Here is a 21629-nt window from a genome sequence, read left to right as displayed (position 1 = left end):
TCCTTGTCTTTATGACATTTACATTTGACACCAACATCAACCCCCAACTCAATCCTAGGCAACCCCACCGGCAAACCCGGCATAAAAAGTTGAACGGCAAAACTTATTGGTTTCGCCTGCTGCTGATAATCAAAAAGGCGAAAACTCAAATAATTTGCGGCAGCTCATAAAAGTGTTCGACTGGCCATTTCCTTTTGCCAAGTTTAGAACAATTTTCAAGTTTCCCAAATAGGGTAGAGCATGCGACCCGGAAAGATCTAACTCTCGGCGGATATAATAAAAGAGAAAAAATTGCAGAAGTTTTACCACTTAGATGACACAATTATTGTGAACATTTCGTAAGATAAGCGACAAATTTTATTAATTTATATGTGCTGCCATATAATATTTTCGTCCTTCTGAGCTCACTTAAACAATTACGAATACAAACTGAATTATTCGGGATTTTAGGCATCTGTTGGGCAATCATCCGCTTTCTTCGCGAGTATTTGATCTTTGGTTTTTAGGATTATATCCACCCATTTCTCCCATTTGATTTTCCATTTTGTCATTGCCAGCGCCTTCTCTTCATCGGGCAGAGAGCTATATTTAATGGAGTTTTTGGAGATGCGTTTCAGAAACTTCAGGTCCGTGTACATGGGCTAACGAAAAGGCAAGCTTGGGTGAAGCCAAATTTTTAAGGGAACTTAAGCTCACCGCAATGCCCAAAAAGGCCATGTAAAAGTCGTGTGAGAGCGGAGAAGTGCGCCAAAACGAGGGATTGCCGGAAGAGATGACAAAGGGTATATCGTTTGCAATCAGACAGGCAGCAGGATGATTGCGATAGTCGGCGCCCAGTTGCAGTACCTGGCTGCAAACGGGACAAACCTCTATGGCAATGTCTAGTTTCTTAACCAGCTGCATCACCAGCGGATGCTTGGTGATGGCATAGGCGTGGCCGATGCGCTTGGTACCCAGCAGCACAGCGTCTATGAGATTCTCATCCACGTGTGTGCCATACCAGTTGGTCTGGCCCGCATGAAGATATAGACCGATATGGGCCGGCAGCCTCTGCAGCTCACCGGCAAAGTTTAAAAGCGGGTCACCCACATCCTCCTGGCCAATTAGATCGAAGCCAACCACAAATTTGGGAAACTCTTTCTGTGATGGATAAGTGACGACAGTTTAAGTGAGCGCAAATTGGGATAGGTTTCAGTTATTTCTACGCACATTAAGCTCAATGCACATATTGACAAACTTGTGGACCTCTTCGACTGTGGCACGACGCTGCGGAGAATAGATGATTCTTGCGTCTATAAAGTCCGGATAGTCCTCTTTGAAGCGTTGCAAGTGCTCCTGGTAGACCTTGACAGTTTCTTGGACCGGCAGCTTGGTCCCGTCCAGGCAGTAAAAACGCTTCAGCCTTGTGCGCACCTCCACATACTGTGCTCCATCCTCGTAGAACTCCTTAAGCGCATTGTAGAAGTACTTACCCCAGACTGGCGGATATCTGAGTAGCCCGTCGAGAAGCAAGGAAATTTTCATCAGGTGTTGCCAAGCGGCGGCACTTGTTGTTTTCTCTACCATTGGATACATGCTAAAAGCATTATGCAAATGTCTGTTTAGGTTCTCTTCGCCCCGATAGTCACGCAACTGTTCCATGGTCTGCCATTCGCCGCCCTCGATTCGCGTATCAGTTGGCTTCTCCTGGGAGAAGCGAAAGCTTCGCAGTCTGCAGCCATTGTCCGTGGTACACACCCACAGATGCTTCTCGTAGGTCAGCTTGATGAGGAAATCGGTGCTGCACATGGACCTAGAGTGTGCCTTGAGAGCGCCACCCTTGGGCATCTTGCTGAGCAGAAAGAACAAACGCGATTCCTTGATTTTGCCCAATCTCTCAAAGATGTGATAGCCCGGCACAAACTGGCTGGGATCATCGATGCCCTTACTGTACTCCTCCATCTTGAGGCACATTATCACATCGTTCACCTCGATCTCTTTGTTGGTCAGCTCGATGTCATTGCCCAAGGTCCCAAAACGCTCCAATGTGCAAACCAGCTCACGCAGTTTCCTAAAATCCGCTGGCGAGCTTTTGCGCAGGTTGCTTTGACCAATTAGCTGAGTGAATGCGCTGCCTGTCAAATGACGCCTCATTTGGCCAAAGATAACGCAGCACCGAATCATTGAAAACATCTAATTTTGTTGTCTAAATTTGAATTTTCAGTCAAGGATAAGTCATAAAATTTTTATCAATATATCCAAGTTTGTCCTGACTGTGGATCAAAAGTGAGTTCCAAGACGGACTTTTGGAAAGTTAAAGCTCCAAGTGACATCAAACGGTCGTGTCAGCTTGTATGAAAATAAATCACCAAGAATGCAGCAAAAGTGAAATCAAGGGCATTCTTGGCAAGGAAAGAAGTCATCGATTTAAATCAACCAGCAATTTCAATTTTTTGTATTTCTTAGTAGCGAGTATCTGCCTGAAATTGGATATTGAAACAATTGTCACTTGTCCTCAAAAGCTTGAACTAGAACTAGCCAAATTATAAACTGCCTCGCACAAAAAGTACATTTATTGTTATAAATATATAGCCCAATAAGTGTTTATAGTAATTGTTTAGTCAGTGTGAGGTCTATTCAATTGGAAAAAATCAGATTACTTTTTTGATATCTTTTGAGCTCTTTCATAATTTGTTTTCTGTGAATTTTACATCATTTTCAGTCTGTTTGTTGTCGAGCTTAACTTTAAATTGTGCTTTTCAAAATGAACTGTCATTAAACGTAAACTTTTGGTTTGATTTTTAAAAACGCAAGCGAAGCCAGTAACCACTTAAATGTGTATAGACAACACTTCGGTTTGAGTTGTGTCACGTACTTGAACTTTGTTTGTTTCCAGGCCAAGCTCCAGTCAAGGTGAGCTCCCCTACAGACACACACACACACACACACGCTGCTCATGCCAAGCAGCACCCACACTCTGATTTATTTGCTGCTTACAAGATTTTGCTTAAGTGTTTTTTAGCAGCATTACGTTACTTACTCCGTAAACTCCCTCAACCCCCGGGTGTCTTCCATACACGGAGCATATCAAGCAGAGCCCGTTGCAATTGCCCAGGGCCATGAAACTTTTCAAGTGTTAACGAGTTTTGTTGCACACATGTGTCGATTGCATACGTAGTGCACTTCGCTTGAAAACTTGCACGACATTTAAGCAACAACAGCAGCAGCTGCAACAACAACAGCAGCAACAACAGCATCAAAAACAACAACAACGGCAGAAGAGCGACAAGTGGCAAACTGATATGCAGCTCTTTTACTCTGCCAGAGCATAGAATTTGATTTCGTGCAAAAACAATTTGCATCTTAATTGCATACTAGAAACAGAAAATACGGATATAAACAACTCAGTCAAGCAGCTACTTCTATAATTTGACTAACTCGTGTGCTACTATAGAACGAAGGTGCAAGAGAGAGTGAAATAGAGAAAGAGAGAGAACGAAAGAAGTTGCCTTCTTAGCTGATATAAACTTTAAGGCAAACTATCCCCTAATATTGCACACTTCTGTTAGTTATGGTATTTGGTTGCACTTAGTTCTAAATCGATCATATTAACGATAATCGTTAAGGTAGAAGGGCTAGAGATGGCACTTGTGTCTGTAAATTACCAGAAATATAGTAGTTTACATTATCTCTATTAATATATCTGTAAATATATATTTATCATAAAAACACATAAACGCACAATTGTATTATTGATATATTTTAGGAGGAAATTGGGAAGTCTTATGTATTTTTTTTTTGTATTTGCAGTGCAACCCGAACATCCAATAAAAGTATTTTCTATTGTTACTTAAAGAAAACTATTGAAAAATATGTATAAAATATTTGAAAATTTTTGTGTACTCCTGCTTTTAGTCAATTGAGTCCACATTTCTGGTGCTCGCACATGTTTTGTGTGCTACTAAATCGAAATCCCTAGTTGAATTCAGTTTCAGCTTGCTTGTCTGTTCTGTTCACGCCGTCTACACATAGGCACACAGCATATCCTTGCATATCATCTGTTTTTGCCCCTCGTTTTTGTCTGTTACAAATTATGCTCATATAAATTTTTATAAAACATTTCTGGCGTTGCCATTTTATTTTATGTTTCTTTTTGTAACAACTGCGTCTCATACACTCACTTACACCAGCGCACTCAACGTATATACATCCACACACACACCCATCCATATACACTCACCAACTGCCTTACATTTTGCTGTGCACAAAAGTAGGCAACAAAATGTGCGCGAGGCGAAACGGGTTTTATGTCTGCAGCAAAAATGAAGAGCAATTCACACTTGAAAAGTTTCAACATGCGTTTTTAAGTCGCACACAAAGGAAACCCAACTATTTTATACATATACATATGCATAGTAAAATTTTTTGTGTTTTTTTAATTGTAGATATTCTGTTAACTTTAACCCTTTAAGGAACGAAAATTTACTAGAATAAAAAGAAACTTTAAAGCATTTGTTAAGGTAATGTGGGATGGATTGGGTGAGGACCAGAATTGGTCAAGTATGTAATTATAATAATAAAGACAGAACATAAAGAAAACCGTTATTTAAAATAATAGGTTATTTAATATAATAGGTTTATGCTTGACATATTACTGATTGGAAATATCAGCATTTAGCCCATTTAGGAGTAAAGATGTCTTCCTTTTGGCTGCACAGCCTAACCTTATTTTTTGATAGATTAAAAATCGGGTAATGTTGATATAAATGCGTGGGTACTCAACCGAAATTATGCTTTTATATAAAAAAATTATGGAAAATATATACATGATAAATGCTTATTATTGTAGGGATATTCTGCCTTGTAAAACACATGCGTATTGCTTTGGTTCATTATTGCGCATTTTGGTGTGTTAATGTGTGTGAATATGAAGCTGATGGCTGCCCCTAAAAACAGCTGCAAGCCCGGCGCCCATTGCCATTTGTGCGTTCATAATGTTAGGTCGGAGACGTTGCCCATAAAAAAGGGTTCGCACTTTGGAATTTGTATGTGTATGCATGTGTGTGTGTGTGTGTGCTTGTTGCGTGTGCGGCCTTGTGTATGTTTATGTTTATGTCAGTTTATTGTGGCACTTTGGAAGCCTTTTGCCAGTTTATTTTTCGTGCCGGGGCAAGCTAACTAATTTAATATGCATAAATGCTAGCACATGTTTCATAAATGGCATTTTAAAGCCGCACGAAATGGGTTTATTATGTAGGCTACCCGCTTACCACATTTCGCATACAATATGAATTTCTATTAATGCTTTTTATGCTGACTTTGCCAGGCTCAACAACTGTCTGTGTTTGTGTGTGGGTATGTGTGTATGTTGTGTTGCTCTCTGTTGTAAAACACCAACGTATAATTTCCGCACATGCAAACATATGCAGACACACAGGCAGGCTAACATATTTGCATGCAATAGTAAAAGGAAAAGCAGCAAAAAAACTGTTGCATACTTTTGTGCGCAACCAAAAGTCTCGCACAGCTTCAACACAATGAACTCGCATTTAATGTCATAATTAAACCGAACACAACGCCATGGCAATTGTCAAACAGCTACAGATAAGCCAAAGCTCTGACTGCCTATATCCCTACCCCCCTACACTCCCAGCTACTGCCGCGCTCGTGATGTCTGTTGGCCAAAATGAGCGACATTTAGACGCGCCGCTGCCAACAGCTGTTGAAACTCTTTAGCGCGCAATGTGTGTGCAGCATTCGTAAACGATGCCAGTGCTCCACTTGCCACTCGGCGCCAACCCTCCCCTACCCACTGACTTTATGATGGCAGCTTAACTGGAAACAATGGCTGCCCTTCGCAGTCCGTCACCTTGACGTCTAGTTGTTAAGCTTGCGGCTGGCATTTTTATCTGTTGCCTGTTGTCTTTGTCTTTGCCGCATTGTCATTGTCACAATAGCCAAAAATTTGTGCTAACATACACACGCACACACACACACAAACGCAAAGACACACACAAAGGCACTCACAAACTGTTTGATTACAAATTTTTGCTTTTGTCAAATTGATTTGTCTACGAGCAGCACGTAGACAGCTACCATCGCCTTTATATTGTCACCATGCCCTAACCTAAGCAATTTACATTTTGACGCGCTTGATGCTTTGAATTGCGCGGCACGTTTGCTGCCTATTTGAATTACGAGTATGTCAATAGCATTGGACGCGTTTTGCCTGCGTCTTCCTTTTGGCCATCTCAAATAAATGTCAATAAAATATCGCAGCTACTTGTTACAGCAGCAAAAGTGCTTAAAGCCAACGCATTACTTGAGTGTTGAGAGCTATTTCAGGTTATTTTAAAGTATATATCGACATAATTCTTTACAGCTGCCTTAGAAATATTTTAATATTGTATATTTCAATCAAGTTTTTTTTTTATAACTAAATGAACATTCATTAATGATATACTAGCAACACATTTGCTATAAAATTGGTTCGTAAATATAAGATCCCCTCTTATGAATTATAGATGGGGAGAATCTATGTAAAACTCTTATAACCATCATACCTTCCAGTTTCGAAATTCAGAAATAACTATAACAATAACTACATCCAGATGCTTGCAACCTTTCTATTCCTGTTTTTGGTTTTATTTAAGCCTTTAATGAATTTAACTAGGACATTTTCATTTCTTAAATGTTCCTTCCTACCCCATCTACATTAAGTGCGCTTCGTCTATCGCAGCTGCATAAATGAACTAAACATTGTTAAATCGCTCCACAGCCGCCACTTACAATATTTATGGCAATGACTGCATTTGTTAAACAGTTGGCACTTGGGTGGGGGCTTTGTTGAAGCAATATGACTGCAATTCTAGTGGCCATATATAGCAGCAATAAAAGAAATTATAAAATAATATTAACAGTCCAGCAACAACCATGGCCAATCTGGCAGGCATTTAGTGCCGGACCACGAACCAGACTCAACAATGTGTATAGAGTGTGCCACCTAAAACAACAAAAATTAAAAAAAAACAAGACTGAAGGACGATCTTTAGTACGCCGAAGTTTGAATACTCTTGAACTCCTGTGGCTTGAAAATGCTTTTATGCATAAGCTGTATACCAAAGCTTGGTGAAGTTATCAGGAAATACAAAAAACTACTCCTTACCAATTCTAACTATGCTCTCGTATCACATATTTGTACGAATTTGATAAGATTTGTGTAAGGAGCATAAAAGGAGGACTAGACTCATAAATGCTGATCTTGGTCAAAAATCTGGAAGAACAAAAATGTTTTTTATACAAAAACTCAATTTACGAATGATAAAGGCTGCCGATCTGGCAAAAGTACTTACGGATAAAAGACCCAATCGATATGCCGTCTTCTATGTGTCACAAATTGCCTGACCAAATTGTAATACCCTACGCAGGGGCAAACAAAATGGAAGAAGGGAAAGTGGCATTTTACGTTTATGGTTATGTGGGTGCAGTTCAGTTCGCCGGCTGCTGGAGACCGCTGTGAGCTGGAGCCTAGCTTAAAGGCTAAACTGCAACCAGCAAAACTGCAAACTGCAAATAGCAACAAATGGCTAACGGCTGGCAGGTAATAACGGCAAAGACCTCGACTGCATTTAAAGTGCAGCTGCAATTAAGGTCCCCAACTAATTGTACGGCAACTAAGTTGACTCTTCGCAGCGAGCATATTTTCGTTTATAATTCTTTTTTTTTTTTGTCTGACAGCCAAAATTTGAAGGTGATGTTACTAATTTAACTCAAAGTTACTCTGTGATGTGTTGTCAGTGTTACCATATTTTTAGTATTATATGGAACTCTTCTGTAGACATCAGTGTGACGGACAGCTTAATTTAAAAAAATACTAACTACATTTGGTAAATAATGTTTATAAAGTATCAGTGTGGCCGTATTTCCAATTCGTTCTTCCATTTCGTTGCGGAGAGCACATATTTTGGAGCTGCACAATTTGTGGATAGCTTTTAGACATATCTTCTAGCTAGACAGCCCACATACGACTGCCCAACCCTGTTGCTGCCTCTTTGCTGTCGTAAAGCCTCATTTTGCTTTGGGTGGTGACTTGTGTGACACACAGAGCACAACTCAGTTAGCCCGGAAGAGCCACAGCTAGTAGATAGAGGGGCAAAACAGCCAGGCAAACATGCATAAAAAAGTTTCATAATAAAATTATTTGTTTGGGCCCAAATAGACAAGTTTTCAGCCATACATTTCATTTGTGCGAAATGTCACTCTGGGGCATACTTTTGCCCAACAACCGAACAACTGAACAACAGAGCAACAACAACGACATCGAGGCAACAGCAAGAACAACAAGCAGACATGTTTGCCAAATTTGCAAGTGAGCTTCAGGATACGCAGAATGGCAACGCGCATAGAGGCAGCCAGCCAGCCAGCTCCATGTCAATGGCAAGTCAGTGGCAATTAAACATGGCCGAGGCAACTGTGCACTTCGCAGGCTAAACATTTGCATTTAAATAAAAAACTCAAATAAAAATTAAATAAAAATAAAAATGCAATGCATTTTTGTTGGCGCTTTTCATTAGCCGGGAAGCCATAGCTGCAGCTACATGCTGCTCCTGCTGTTCCCGCTGCTCCTGCTGCTGTTGTCTGGCATCCAAAGTGACTTTCAGTGTAAACGTCAGCGCTTTGTGCTGTTGACATTTGTGCGCCCAGACGACGACGACGAGAAAGAGGAGAAACGCTGGCGTTGGGGGCAACAATTTGCGATAAACATCTCAGTGGCATGCAAATCCCTTTTAGGAATGCCAACAGGCGCAGAAGTACACTTCAGCATTTTGAAGAAGCGCCCCATAAAGCAAAAGTAGCTGACAAACGGATGTTAGATGCGGCATCCTATTCGATTTAAGTGGCAAGTGGGAATTAACCAACACTGCCACCATTTACATCTACTTCAAATTGCACTTGATTTTGAGTTGACGGTTGAGCTATGAGCAACACATAGTCAGCAAAGTAACATGAATTAGCAGACTAAGCAATTATATAAGTGCAATGTATCTGAAATAAGCCACTCTAAAGAGCCTCTCTCTTAATCAAATAACCAGAAGCTTTTAGCCGAGCGAAAGCTTAAAGCTCAGTTACATCGTTAAAATGCATATTACATTTTAAATATCGCAGAGGAGCTCCAATGCACATTTTATAGTCTGTTTAAGCTATTCCTTAACTTTCGGGAATACACAGTAATTGGACTAGCGAACGCTTAAAGCTTCTGGAACTTGCTGCTGCACATTCCTTGATCTACATAGGCAGTCTTGTAACTATCTGGAGTATCCAGAAATGATACTAATAGAAACACAGTGAAAGCTTAAAGCCGCAGAGAAAAGTTCCAATGCACATTGCCTAGTCCGCCTGTGCAGCCATTTAACTAACTCTTCTAACTGGACTACACATTAATTGGACTAATAAGTAGCGAATGCAATTTGTCGCTGTCAAATACGAAAAAGCCACAGAATAGTTATAATGCATATTCCTTGATTTGATTAGGAAGTCTTTTCACTATTTGAAGTACCCAGCAATTGGACTGACTCGAGCGACAGCTTGAGCTCATTCCATTTGTTGGCACGTTTAAAAAAAAAACATGAAAACGGCTGAAAATTTTGGGGGTGAAGCCTAATTACGTTTTTATATAATTTAAGGGAAGCATATTATTCTTTACAAATCCGAGAAGCTGATTACTCATACATTTGCACTCCCGGTAGGAATCAAATACTTGTCAGAATTGATATCGGTTGGCAATTCATCAATTCTATTTTAAAAATTTTGAAGTTGTTTGGCCAAAATAAGTAGTTATATAGTTTGACCTGTTAATATGAATAATAACTTAAGCGTTTCCGTGGTTAACCTTCTGACATGTAGAATTAACGCTTAGTCCGATAAAAGTGCCACATATCACAAACGCTCGGTTTCTGATCGCATTCGCAGGCAGTGACTGGTGGCGCTAGTTCAAATTTCTTGCACTCAGAAAAGCTGAGATACGGCGTCTGGCGCTTCACGCAGCAGGAGGGCAAGCGACCAGGATAGCATTTGCCATCCGGTTTGCTGGATCGACAGGTGACACTACGAAACTTGCAACAGGGCCAGGGCAAGGTTTTTACCGGAAAAAGTCTGGGTGGCGGGGCCCGAGGGCTCTTCGGCAGTTCACAATCTTCAGGCTCACAGGCGGTGCAGAGCTTACCCCGGAATGCTTTTGGATTACGACGCTCAAGTGCCGGATAGATTTTTCGCACATTTCGCTTACGTCTCGGCACCGGCTTGAATTCGCACCAAGTCCTTTGATAATTTAGTTTTAATTTGTCCGTCGGCTTGTATCCCTTTACATCCATCGGTACGGCGCAAGGCTCCGGGTGACAGGGATCTGGCTCTATTTCCTGATACGCCAGACACTTGTATTCTGATCGTCGCAGCCTTAAATAGCAGGGCGTACGCAGCTTCGTCTCGAGCCGCATTTGACGCAACTTCTCCTTGAGCAATTCGCCGGACAACTTAATCCTTTCGGGATAATCACTAGAGTACCAAAGGATTGGCTGTGCAAGCTTGGCACAGCTCTTGGCTTGCGGTAATTTTGTTAAGCTACGTAAATTATTCATATTTCCGAAAGCAAACTGAAAATTTAGTATTGTTTCATGCCAAACGCCTGATTTCGAATATGAAAAAAAGAGCCTTGGCAAACCATCTAAGTCTGACACAAATCTGACAATAATCTCAAGGCTTCTATGATAACAAGAAAAAAAAAAAAAAAAAAAAAAAAAAAAAAAAAAACAAAAAAAACATAGAAGGTACAGAATCGAAAATAAACTGAAATTTGAAATTTTTTGTAAAAATTGAATGTCACTTTTTATTCAGTAAAATTGAATAATTTATATATCGGAGAAATATATATATTTTCATTGCGTTTGAAATTATTCACGTTTTTAAACGCGATTTATCGGAACAATTTTGCTTAGTTACAACCATTTTATGTTTAAAATTCGAGCGATTTGGGTCGGTATTTCGAGAAAAATTTTGCCGAATTGAATTGAGATTGTGGTGGTTAGCGCTCAAATGCCCTTCTTTTTCTGTAGTTCTAATTATCGATTGAAGAGGTGTTGACCGATATAAAGTTGCATACGAAACGCCACAGTATCTAGAGTTCTAAATGAGTTATCTTATCTTAGTTATCCGCTATGACGACTCTTGAACGATCGCCACATCTCGCATATGGATGGCGGACTGTAGCACTCGGTATTTACTGCCGCGTTCACGGCAGCATCACACTCTGAGAAACTGGGATAGCGTGTGCGCGGTCGCTTGCATGTTGGGTGCACTTTCATATTGATCTTGCAACGGGTCCTGTCTCTGCCCTTAGGGCACTCGCATAGCGGGAACTTGATACAGCGCTCCTCCGATGTAGGAGGTGCCGGTGTAAAGGGCTTGCACGGCATCGGCTTCAATATGGGACACTTTTTAATCACAAATCGGGGACAATACGGCCTTTTTGTCTTGCGGCGCTTGATCTCCGGGGGCATCATTTTGGCCACGCATCGCTCGGCACGCTTCTCCGGCACACAGTCCACCCAGTTGACCTGGAAGGGACGATGGAGACTCTTGCTTGGCTTGTACAGGCGCGTATCGAGACGGGGTTGGTTGAAACAAAGCCCCATACACGTCGGATTGTAGGGTACATCGCACCGCGGGTAGCCCAAAATGGGGTTTGCCCTTAGCTCAGTATCTGGCTTGCAGGGCTTGCGCTGCTTATAGTATTCTGGCTGTAATTTCACAACCGGTATACATGTCTTCTTTTCCTTTATAACCGCTTTTTCGCACTTGAAACTTCCCATGGAACGGGCAGACAGGTAACCCCTTGGCCTCGTACACCGGCATGGCTGAACCAGGTCTTTCAAAAGATGTGTTGTGTAGTTGGCAAAATTTTTAGAACTCATCATCAAAATTAAAAATACAAAAAAAAATTTGGTTTGAGCACAAAACTGCCGGACGGAGCCCAAATGTTTACTGATTGTCTTTTGTGAAAATCAATATACTTATTATACACTGACAAGTTTAACCCAGCAAGCTAAGGATCGTAGCAAATTCGAATATGCAGAAACAAGCAGGGAAATTCTAGTCGGGAGTGTTCGGCCAGGAGATACCCTGGCCCAGATTTAGTGAGTGCGTTTCATTTATTTTTATTTCGGGTGAGTGCGGGCAAGGTATACAAAAAGTGAAATGTTCCTAATTTATATACACACACTTAAGCTTAATGCTTATTAAAACTCGATCTGCATATATAGTTAAGGAATTCCATATTTTTTAAACTAGAATTAAATCTTAAAAACAAGCAGGTACCGTTATTAATTAAGGCGCGTTCCTATTTGACTCTTTGATGCAGTTCACAGTTTAAGTATTTTATTTTCAGATGGAACTCTATCATAAAGCGCTATATATAAATTATCTCTTATACTTTAAGTTGTAGTGAAATTTTGGATGCATTTTGTAGAGCTCAACAAATAGTGGAAAACAAAAAGAAAAAACAAAAAATAGAATACAGCACTTAAGTATAAAACTCTACTCAACTTGGTATTTGGAATGCATTCAAAAGTTGATTCACAATTTCGCGGCGGGTCCTTCATAGTTAGAGTGCAAGGCTTCCCAGCAAAAGGCTGAGGCAAAAGTTTCAACAGCAAACAATAAACAAAACGCACTAATTAATTAGTGAGTGGGCATTTTGTGCCCGCGGGCCAACAGTCTCCTGCCCGTTGGTCACGTTGGCAGCGGCATTCCGAGCCAAGTGCCCGGGTACCCGGGTGCCCGGGTGCAGCGCTGAATTTGCGCGATTTTTCGTTTGCCCAACAACTACTCTATGCGAAATTGTTTTTTCAAAAGGCTTGGAATGTGCTAGTTTTTTTAACAGCCAGCTGCAATTTTTGCGTTTTTTTTGGCAGCCCAATTGGGCCCTGGGCAGCTGCCTTGAAATCGAAACGGGCAAAAGATTGCGCCGCCAAATTGTTAACAGCAATTGACCCAATTTTATGGCCCTGCACTCATGCATATCTTGCATGGGCTGGAGTGGGTTGTAAAAGCGAAAACTGGCCGTGCCTGTTAACTGTCCAAGCAGCGCGTACAACGTGGCGTATACTTATTGGATTTTTTTAAACCTTTCGCCCGCTGTTTTTGTTTGGCTTTATTTTATTTGTTTTGTTTTTTTTTTCTTCCCTCTTTTTTTTTTTGATGTGCGCAGCAAACCAAAAAATGCATGAGGCTGTTTTGCCGAGCCCGAACACAGTTCTCTCGACTTTTTACTTGATTTCTATTTTTTTATTTCTGTGCTTTTTTTGTGTGCTTGTATTGTCGTGTCGAGCCTTGGAGCCAGCTTAGCAGCTGCCATTAAAGCGAGAATTCGAATTCGTTGGCTTACAGCCAGCTTTCGGCGAAAAAAGAGAAAACAAGAAAAAACCATTTGGTGGACGCTACCATTACATATACACGAGCAAACTACCCGATTATTGACACTTTGAATTGAATTAGCCAACAGAACGTTATTCCTAGCCTATCCAGAGAGTAGGAAGTATCTGTTCCGCTCTAAATTCCAATAATTTGATAAATACCGAGCATAAATTTCAGATAGTTGAGACAAAAAAAGAATTTTTGTTTTATCCAGCTCTTTCATTCTGTGATTCTACAAACCCGGCTTAAAATGATTTACGAGTTATGCTTACAAATCCTTCTCTAAAAATTGATAATTATCGATACTATGAAAATGGGAGAACATAACGAAAAATAGATGAAAAACTCGTTTCGCCTATTGTACAGTAGAGTATATAAATAAGTTATATATGTATAAGGTATCGAGCTATTTCCAAGATCGACGCTCTTATATAGAGAACGGACAGGCGGATAGCTCATCACGGAAATATATACTTGACGGGTTCGAAGATGCTTCCCTCCGTCTGTTGCATTAATATACCCCTTTTACCAATTCCTTATGGGTGTAGGGATAAAACTATGTTTTGAGTAGCAGCTATAGAAGCGCTTATATTTAGTATTTTATTTTATATTTATATTATATTATGACATGAAGCAAGCATTAGAGCAATTTTTCCCTTAAAATAAGTTTAAATATTTTGTATATATACGCTATTGCAGAATATCTTATATAAGAGAATAATATAGCAACGTATGGCAAATGAGAGTCCCTCAGTATGTGCCCATTAAGGTGCTCTCTTGCCATTTGAATAAATAATGCTGTAAATTAAGTAACTGCAACTCAGTGCGCATAAAGCACAAATACACTTGCCACTTCCCCCAGCTGAGAATGTACACTAGACCCTAGCGGAGCGGAGGGCGTGGGGCAGGCATTAAAAGAGAAGGAGTCGTGTGCGGGACATTGGAATGATTTCATTTACTTGCAATCAATGAAATTGCACTGATGCAATTTTGTTGGGCCAAAATAAACAGTAACTGGAATGGGAAATAGCAAAAGTAACAGTTGCAGTAAAAGCAACTCGCAACTTGCAACTTGCAACTGGAGCGTATGGCTGCAGGAATGCGGGTGCGGGAGTAAATGTTGGGGACTGTCTGTCTATCGCAACAGCTGCAGGGGCGGTTGTGGGGGTGGCAAACGTCAGGGTTAGCATCGCGGTCTGCAGCCAGGAATTTCTCATATCGTAGCGAGGACACTTTCGGCTGGCGTAGACGCCGCCATGCCAGGACGCCAGGGCTGAGGCAAGGATGCGCTCACTGTGACTGCTCCGACTGCTGCCTCACGGCTGTCCCATGCTGTTAGTTCACGCGCTGCCATTGACATTAAGACCTCACTTGGGTGCGACAGCCACGCAGAGAGATTTGAAAAAAATGTCAGCTAGCTCCGAGTCGAAAAATGAGCAGAAAACGTAGCCAGGGTAGGTGAGTGTGTCTTAGTGGTGCCAGTGAACCACCAAGTAACCGACAATTGTGCACACACAGTCGAACGCCGCCGTCGACGCCGCGGCTGCCAGAGGAGGAATGCGAGCGCACGTCTCAGGCGCGAACGGCTGCCCAAGGGCTGGAGCACTCGGATGTGGCTTCAACAGGAACTGGGCGCACCGTTGATGGCGAGCGGCAGCCTGTTGAGGCTCTGCCAATGCCGCTTATCCTGCTGGCTGCACCATTGGGGCCGCGTGAAATGAAGGATGCGCAGGTGAATACCGATCCGGTGTACCTGCGTGGAACGCGTGTGGCAAATCGACCCACAGTACCAACAGTCCCTGTAGGCGACCCTAACTCAGCCTTAAGACCAACTGGATCTGAAGTGCCGCACAAATTGCCAACCAATGTGCCTTACAAGCAAACGCATGGCCGCAGGAGTTCAAGAAAGACCACCAGTTCCGACAACTACGATCAAGACGAGCCGCTTACCACCAAGAAGACTAAGGTATTCAAAAAAAGTACGTTCTAGATTAAAATATATTCAATATTGACTACCCCGAGTTACTTTAATGATAATATATATTCTCGTATGTTGCACGCATAACGAGTTAATAATCTTTGTTGAAATTTCATCCCATTTTCAAAATATCGATAAATATCGATTTTGAGACTAGGTCTCTTAAGCATAACTCGAAGATTAAGAAAGCTAGCTACATTCTCGTATAGTAAATACAAATCAAGATTATTTCACTTATTTTATATCTTCCTCCATTTTAACCAAAATTAAATAGTAATTTTCTAGAGAAAGCGCTTCGCGTTAATACACGCTTTTGTATTTTGCATAGCCCTTGTATTGCTTAACCCTGTAAATATCTTAAAAATCGGTCCTTAAACATCGAAGTAAGTTCAGAATGCAGTTTCTAAGGGATAAAGGCAAACAAGAGCAATGTGAATATAGGGAAGAATGATTCTAAGTGCAGCTTAGCGCTGGGCACAGATTATCCCCTAGTCAAGCAATTACATTGAAATTGAAAATTATGCTACGTGCTTTTTAACCTAACTAATGTTATACAAATCTGCGATGCAACTAGGACATGCTAAACCAAATCCGGCTGCTGACGAATCGGATGACTCGATTCTTGTCTCAAAAACCACTAACCACCATCTGCCCAAATCGAATATAGCGGCAATGAGCGATTTCACGGATTTACCGCGATCGGACGAATCGGATAGATCTCGGACCCAGGAGAGCAGCAGCATTAAGTACTCTAGCAGCGGCACGATCATTGTGACCGAAGGCGAGGTGGTGGATCTGGACCCAAACGATTTTCAGCAGGGCAATCTGCCGCCGAACTTAAGGCTGGCCTCCGGCTTGGCCTTCGTAAGTGAGTGGGTGGAGAAGGCTAATCAATCATGACTAATGATACCGCCTTTAAATCCTGCCCATAGATCTATATGGCCATACCGCCGGACGGTGGTTATGGCTGGGTGGTGCTGATCCTTAGCTTTATAGCACAACTCATTGTCGATGGCATCGTCTTTACGATTGGCATATTGCTGCCCCACATGGCCAACGAGTTCAATGTGAGCAACGGGCAGGTGGTGCTGGTGGGCAGCGTACAAATTGGTTGCTATTTTTTTGGCGGCGCCTTCTCCAGCGCGCTGATCAATATCTATGGCTTTCGGCCAGTGGCATTGGGTGGCGTCATCATCTCAGCCCTGGCCATGCTGGCGGCCAGCTTTAGTCCGAGTTTGAGTGCGGTGATCTTTTTTTACAGCATAATTGGTAAGTATCGAATTCGTGCTGCATGGATTAACCCCCAACTACAAAGGCCACAGTCGCCGCAGGTGGACCCGGACTGAGCATGATCTGGGTGAGCTCACAGCTCATCATTGGCTTCTATTTCGAGCGGTATCGGCCCATTGCCAGCGGATTCTCTTGTTCGGGTGCCGGCGCTGGCATATTAATTTTCTCCATTACCAACAATATTCTGGTCCAAAACATGGGCTGGCGGAATACTATACGCATTCAGGTAATTCTTTTGTGTCTTCTACTATTTGTGGCGATTGCCTATTTGGAGGTTGCACCATCGCCCGTGGGCGTGGTGCATCAAGCGGATCCCTTGACCAGCAGCAGTTCGAATGAGTATTATGGCAATTTCTATGTGCACAATTTTCTCGGCGATGATTTCTCCGCCAAGAGATCCCACAACGTGATCGAGACTTACGAACCGCCCATTAAAAAGAAAGGTAAGCTGCGTCGCTGCATCCAATTTTGCTGTCCTTGCTGCGGAAAATCGAAAGTTAGAGAGGAATGGACCGCCTCCGAGCGCTCTGAGCGCAATTATGTGGTGCGACCGGATCTTCTGCAGCGCGACGATCTCTTCTACACGGGACCCATTGACTATGAGGAGCCGCACCACAAGGAGCAGTTCGATGGCAAGGAACTGGAGCTGGTTGGCACCCAAACCCATGTGAGTGCACCACAGCCCCTCATAAATCAGCTCACTGCGAGTCTGTCTGATATATTTTTCCCTTTTTTCATCAGCTGCAAAGAGCTGCCTATGGTCTGCACAATATACACAACTATGACGGCAGCAGCAATATGTCGGGAACGGGTTCCGGTTCCGATGGGCGGCTGCGTCCCCTCTCGCCAAAGCACACATTTTCCACCGCTCCGCAGACACATCGGCGCAGGAAGTCGCGCAAGCCAAGGAAACGTGGCTGGCTCCATACGAAGGTAATGAAAGGCATGAATCGTCTGTTCGATGTACATCTGCTGAAGAGCTTTGAGTTCCGCATCCTGTTGGCCTCCGCCTTCTTCTATCCGATGGGCTTCAATATACCCTTTCTCTACTCCAAGATGCGCACCAGTATACCGGCTGAGTATGCTCGGATGATTGGCCCAGCTATCGGTGCTTCCAATTTCGTAACGCGTATCCTGTGCGGATTTATAGCCTACAAGCTGAGGAGCTGGACGAACTATATCTGTGGCGGTGGCATGTTCCTCGGCGGCGTCATGGTCTTCATCAGCGCTTTCTTCGGCACTGATTTGATCTGGTTTCAGATGGTCTATGGGCTGTGCTATGGCATTGCGCCAGGTGGGTTGATCTACCTTTAAGAAGTCGGTTCTGACCGACTGGGCAGTACTCTGTTCACAACATATGGAATGAGTGTGAAAAAACGTGTGATGCGAGGATCGCTGACTCTCAGAGATAAAGTTAAATTTTCGACAGTCTGCTGTCGTCTTTCTTCTCTTTAAATTATCATCGGACACATGATGGTAGTCGCTAAACATCTGAGTGCGATATGACCGCCCGTGTTTAAGAAATCGATAAAAATTTATGTTGAACCCTAAGGTCATCCAAAGACTCTTTTATAGCATAGAAAGAAGCTGAGCATATCCCCTTTTGCATAGCTCTTAGAGTTTCCTCTTTGGAAAAACGAGCAAATGCACGCCATATTCAGGAACTGAACATTTAAGCACGATCGGACAATAAGCACCGAAGCTATATAAAAAAGCGTTGCCCATTATGTTGGGCGAGCAGAAGAGAGCTTTTGATGCTGGATTCAGAGTACCCACTAGTGGACTCTTACTTGATTTTTTCCACATGTGAACAGAGTATTAGAGTTAGTTAACAAACTTACTACCTCCCCCATTTCTTCCGCACTCTTACAGCTGTCTATGCCACACTGCGCGCTCTCATCTATGTGCGCTACTTGGGGCTCACGAAGCTGACGAACGCCTTTGGCATTACCGCTCTGGCAATGGGCCTGGGTGTATTCATAGGCACCACTTTGGGTGGTTTGCTGCTCGACAAAACGGGCGGGTATGTGGTGCCATTTGCCTTTGCTGGACTGTGCATAATGCTGGCGGGCGCTCTGAAGCTGATTTTGCCGGCGCTGCTTAAATGGCGTCAAAAGCGATATCAATCAAGAGCACTTCGAAAATAGAGCACAGTTTGCGATGCATTGGTTTTATTGGCACTTGTTGTTGTTGTTGCTGTCACAGTTGCTGCTGTTTGAACTGTTTGTGGTATTTTACAAAATGGTTTTGTTTGCTGTTGCTGCTGTCGTTTTTATTTATTACATAATTTTGCATATTTTATGTGTAATTTGCTTTTGATTGGTTTATTTTACATTCAATTTGCTGCCGAAACTGTGCCTCTGGCTATTCATTCCCAACTCTTAAGCTTATAAACTGTGCGTGGCTCTCCAACTGTTTCTGAACTCACATTTTTAAGATTTTGTAGCTTAATTTTAATTCTCTGGCTCTAGCAATGCGTCTCAAGTGGCTGTCTAACATTTTAATGCACACCAAGGCAATTGCTTGAGCTACACGCTCAAACTGTACATATCCAAGCTTTATGTGACTCTCAAACTGTTAAGCTGTTATTATACGATGTGCCTTTCTAATTGTCAGTGCCACAACTGCAGCTCAATTGCTTTTTAACTATTTATCATTGGCCTTTGCACTTGAAATGAAAATAAGGCTTATTGCGTAAGTTGTGTGGCATAGTCTGTCTGTCAATCAATGTGGCTGTCAAACTTTTATTTTTGGTATTTAAACTGAAACTGAACTTTTGCCGTTTGACATTTAACTGAACAGTCTGTGTAAAGGCCCGCAAATTGTTTGGTCTTGTTTTTGTGCCTTTCAAGTTGTGGCTCTCAAACGGTTTGTGGTTTTGAGCCATATTGAGCTTGTTGGGTATTTTTAAAACTAGATTTTAATCGACTGCAGTTGTTGTTGTTTTACTTTTATTGCATTCATTTAGAGTTTAATTAACTTAGTTTACATCTAATGTTAGCTTAATTGCTGTTGCACACACACACGCGCACACACATACCTACAGAGTGTGAAAGTGTGTGTGATTTTTGTTTTTTTCCTTGTTTGGTTACGCAAATGTTCACGCTTTGTTTTGTTTTGTTTTTTTTTTTTTTTTTGGTTTGATTTAGTTTATATACTTAGATATGCGAGCGCGGTTGCATAAATGGCTGTCAAAATGAAATTAAATAGAAAAATAAGTATAACAAAACGCCTTAAAACATGTGTTTGATTTTGTGTATATGAAAATTGAATTTTGAAGCAATAAAATGTAATTAAAATAATAACAAATGAAATATTTACTTACCGCTCTCGCATAAGTCGCTTTGGTTGAATTTGTACGTCTACTATGAAGATTTTTTTTTTGGTTTTACGTTTTTGTTTTTGTGTGTTTATTTTTTGTTTTTTGTTGGTTTTCTATATATATATATATATATATATATATATATATATATATATATATATATAGAAAACCAACAAAAAACAAAAAAAAATGTATATATATATATATATATATATATATATATATATATATATATATATATATATATATGACACATATGTTGAAAGTTTTGCTTGATTTATACAATAAAATTAGCTTAAGCAACTCAATTAAAGAACTTATGACAATTTTTTTGGGTTTTTTTGTTGGTTTTTGTTTGTGTTTTTTTTTTTGTTTGTTTTTGTTATAGCCAAATGTTTGTGTTTCCTTATTTGTTTTTTTAAATCCTTTTTGTTTTAAATATTGTCAGTAGTCTTCGGTTTCATATGCAATTTTCATGATTTTCTTTTATATATATCTCGAAAATGTTACTGTCTGCATTTGCGTGCAATTTTAAAATCAATTTCTTTGTGAATTTCGTATCGTAATCTAAATTTAAATTAAAATCGCTCAGCAGTTGGTTTGGGTTTGTTGTCTCTGCCGTCTCCGGCCTCTGCGCTGCGGGATTTCTCGTGTCTCTTTCTCTACTGTTGTCCACAAAAAGCAATTCTTACGCCTTAAATTAAAATTATATTTATATATGGCCGGTTGCTGCAGCATAGCGCGTTCATGTGTCTGAATCGGACCTGCAGTCATTATTGGAGAAATTAAATGCATATTTGAATACAACAGTCGATATTGAACTGCTGGGCGGGTGGGTGCCACGGCGGGCGGGTCCACTTACCAATTAAAATAGCTCTGCGGCCCGTGACAGTTGCGCTCGGTGCCGCACCATTTGGACTGCTGCAGTGCCGGGCAGGGTCGCCCTCCGCGCTTGCCATGCTTGATGACTTTGCGATATCGATGCATCTCACCAATGCCGCAGCTCTTGCTGCAGGCCGTCCACTCGGACCAGTGGCCGACGCGACAGTCGCGACGCCGCTTCGACGCCGCCAACGAAGCGCGACGTCGTGATGAGCCCGTGCCCGTGCCCGTGCCCGTGCCCCTGCCCGAGACGGAGGCTGAAGCTGAGGCTGTGGCACTGGCAGTGGCAGTGGCAGAGCCTGTGGCCTTTGCCGGGTAGCTCGTTATGTTGTTATTGGCCGCATCGGTGCGCCGGTAACTGCTGGCAATGCTCTGCATCAGCGCATGCTTATCATTCTTGGGCACCACATTGACCACACCGCCTGGCTGTTGGCTGTTGTTGTAGCTGTGGGTGCGAAACAAAAATGGAAAATTAAATTAATTAATTTCATAGAAAAGAAAGAACATATCAATGCAACTTTATCAATCGAATTACTGACTTTATAAAATATTTTTATTATATAATATATAAAATTAATTTCTATATAAACAAATATAATACCAAAAGAATTCATGTTTTTTATTAGAAAAGATTTTTGCATTATTTGCATTCTTCCATTTGAAGTGAAATGTAAAAGTTATTGCGTGATTTTGCGGGGTTCGAGTCACTGT

At 41.7% G+C, this 21629-nt stretch overlaps 5 protein-coding genes across 7 annotated transcripts in view; 1 reads left to right on the top strand and 4 right to left on the bottom strand.

Moving 5' to 3' along the window:
- Nucleotides 1–342: 342 nt before the first annotated feature.
- On the bottom strand, nt 343–2555 carry LOC115758267 (adenosine deaminase 2). The gene is made up of 3 exons (XM_030698828.1): nt 1210–2555; nt 697–1140; nt 343–641 (listed from the first exon to the last, which is right to left on the bottom strand). The coding sequence occupies exons 1-3, from the start codon at nt 2170–2172 to the stop codon at nt 447–449; spliced, it is 1602 nt and encodes a 533-aa protein (XP_030554688.1). The 5' UTR covers nt 2173–2555; the 3' UTR covers nt 343–446.
- A 7066-nt stretch (nt 2556–9621) lies between these two features.
- LOC115758266 lies at nt 9622–10677 on the bottom strand. The gene has a single exon (XM_030698827.1). The coding sequence runs from the start codon at nt 10611–10613 to the stop codon at nt 9885–9887; it is 729 nt and encodes a 242-aa protein (XP_030554687.1). The 5' UTR covers nt 10614–10677; the 3' UTR covers nt 9622–9884.
- A 183-nt stretch (nt 10678–10860) lies between these two features.
- Nucleotides 10861–12011, bottom strand: LOC115758263. The gene has a single exon (XM_030698823.1). It carries the CDS (start codon nt 11946–11948, stop codon nt 11181–11183), a length of 768 nt encoding a protein of 255 aa, XP_030554683.1. The 5' UTR covers nt 11949–12011; the 3' UTR covers nt 10861–11180.
- Nucleotides 12012–14789: 2778 nt separating this feature from the next.
- Nucleotides 14790–20097, top strand: LOC115758262. 3 transcript variants are annotated; one of them, XM_030698822.1, is made up of 8 exons: nt 14790–14904; nt 14965–15425; nt 15999–16288; nt 16357–16693; nt 16747–17381; nt 17456–17647; nt 17771–18008; nt 18587–20097. In XM_030698822.1, the coding sequence occupies exons 1-8, from the start codon at nt 14879–14881 to the stop codon at nt 18859–18861; spliced, it is 2454 nt and encodes an 817-aa protein (XP_030554682.1). In that variant the 5' UTR covers nt 14790–14878; the 3' UTR covers nt 18862–20097. The 3 variants fall into 3 exon arrangements, with proteins under 3 accessions (XP_030554682.1, XP_030554680.1, XP_030554681.1); XM_030698820.1 differs by having other exon boundaries at nt 14792–14904; nt 17456–18008; XM_030698821.1 differs by having other exon boundaries at nt 14793–14904; nt 16756–17381; nt 17456–18008.
- Nucleotides 20098–20422: 325 nt separating this feature from the next.
- LOC115758257 overlaps nt 20423–21629 on the bottom strand; it is a 65731-nt gene continuing 64524 nt past the window's right edge. The window contains exons 5-6 of the mRNA XM_030698812.1: nt 20899–21363; nt 20423–20800 (exon numbers count right to left, since the gene is read on the bottom strand). Of these exons, the coding sequence (XP_030554672.1) occupies nt 20782–20800; nt 20899–21363 (484 nt within the window). The 3' untranslated portion in view covers nt 20423–20781. The remainder of the gene's footprint in view (nt 20801–20898; nt 21364–21629) is intronic.

The sequence above is a fragment of the Drosophila novamexicana genome, unplaced genomic scaffold (genome assembly GCF_003285875.2).
Source record: "Drosophila novamexicana strain 15010-1031.04,08,12 unplaced genomic scaffold, DnovRS2.1 tig00000137-arrow-arrow-pilon, whole genome shotgun sequence".
Classification (NCBI taxonomy): domain Eukaryota; kingdom Metazoa; phylum Arthropoda; class Insecta; order Diptera; family Drosophilidae; genus Drosophila; species Drosophila novamexicana.
This window is presented reverse-complemented; position numbering and strand designations above follow the sequence as displayed.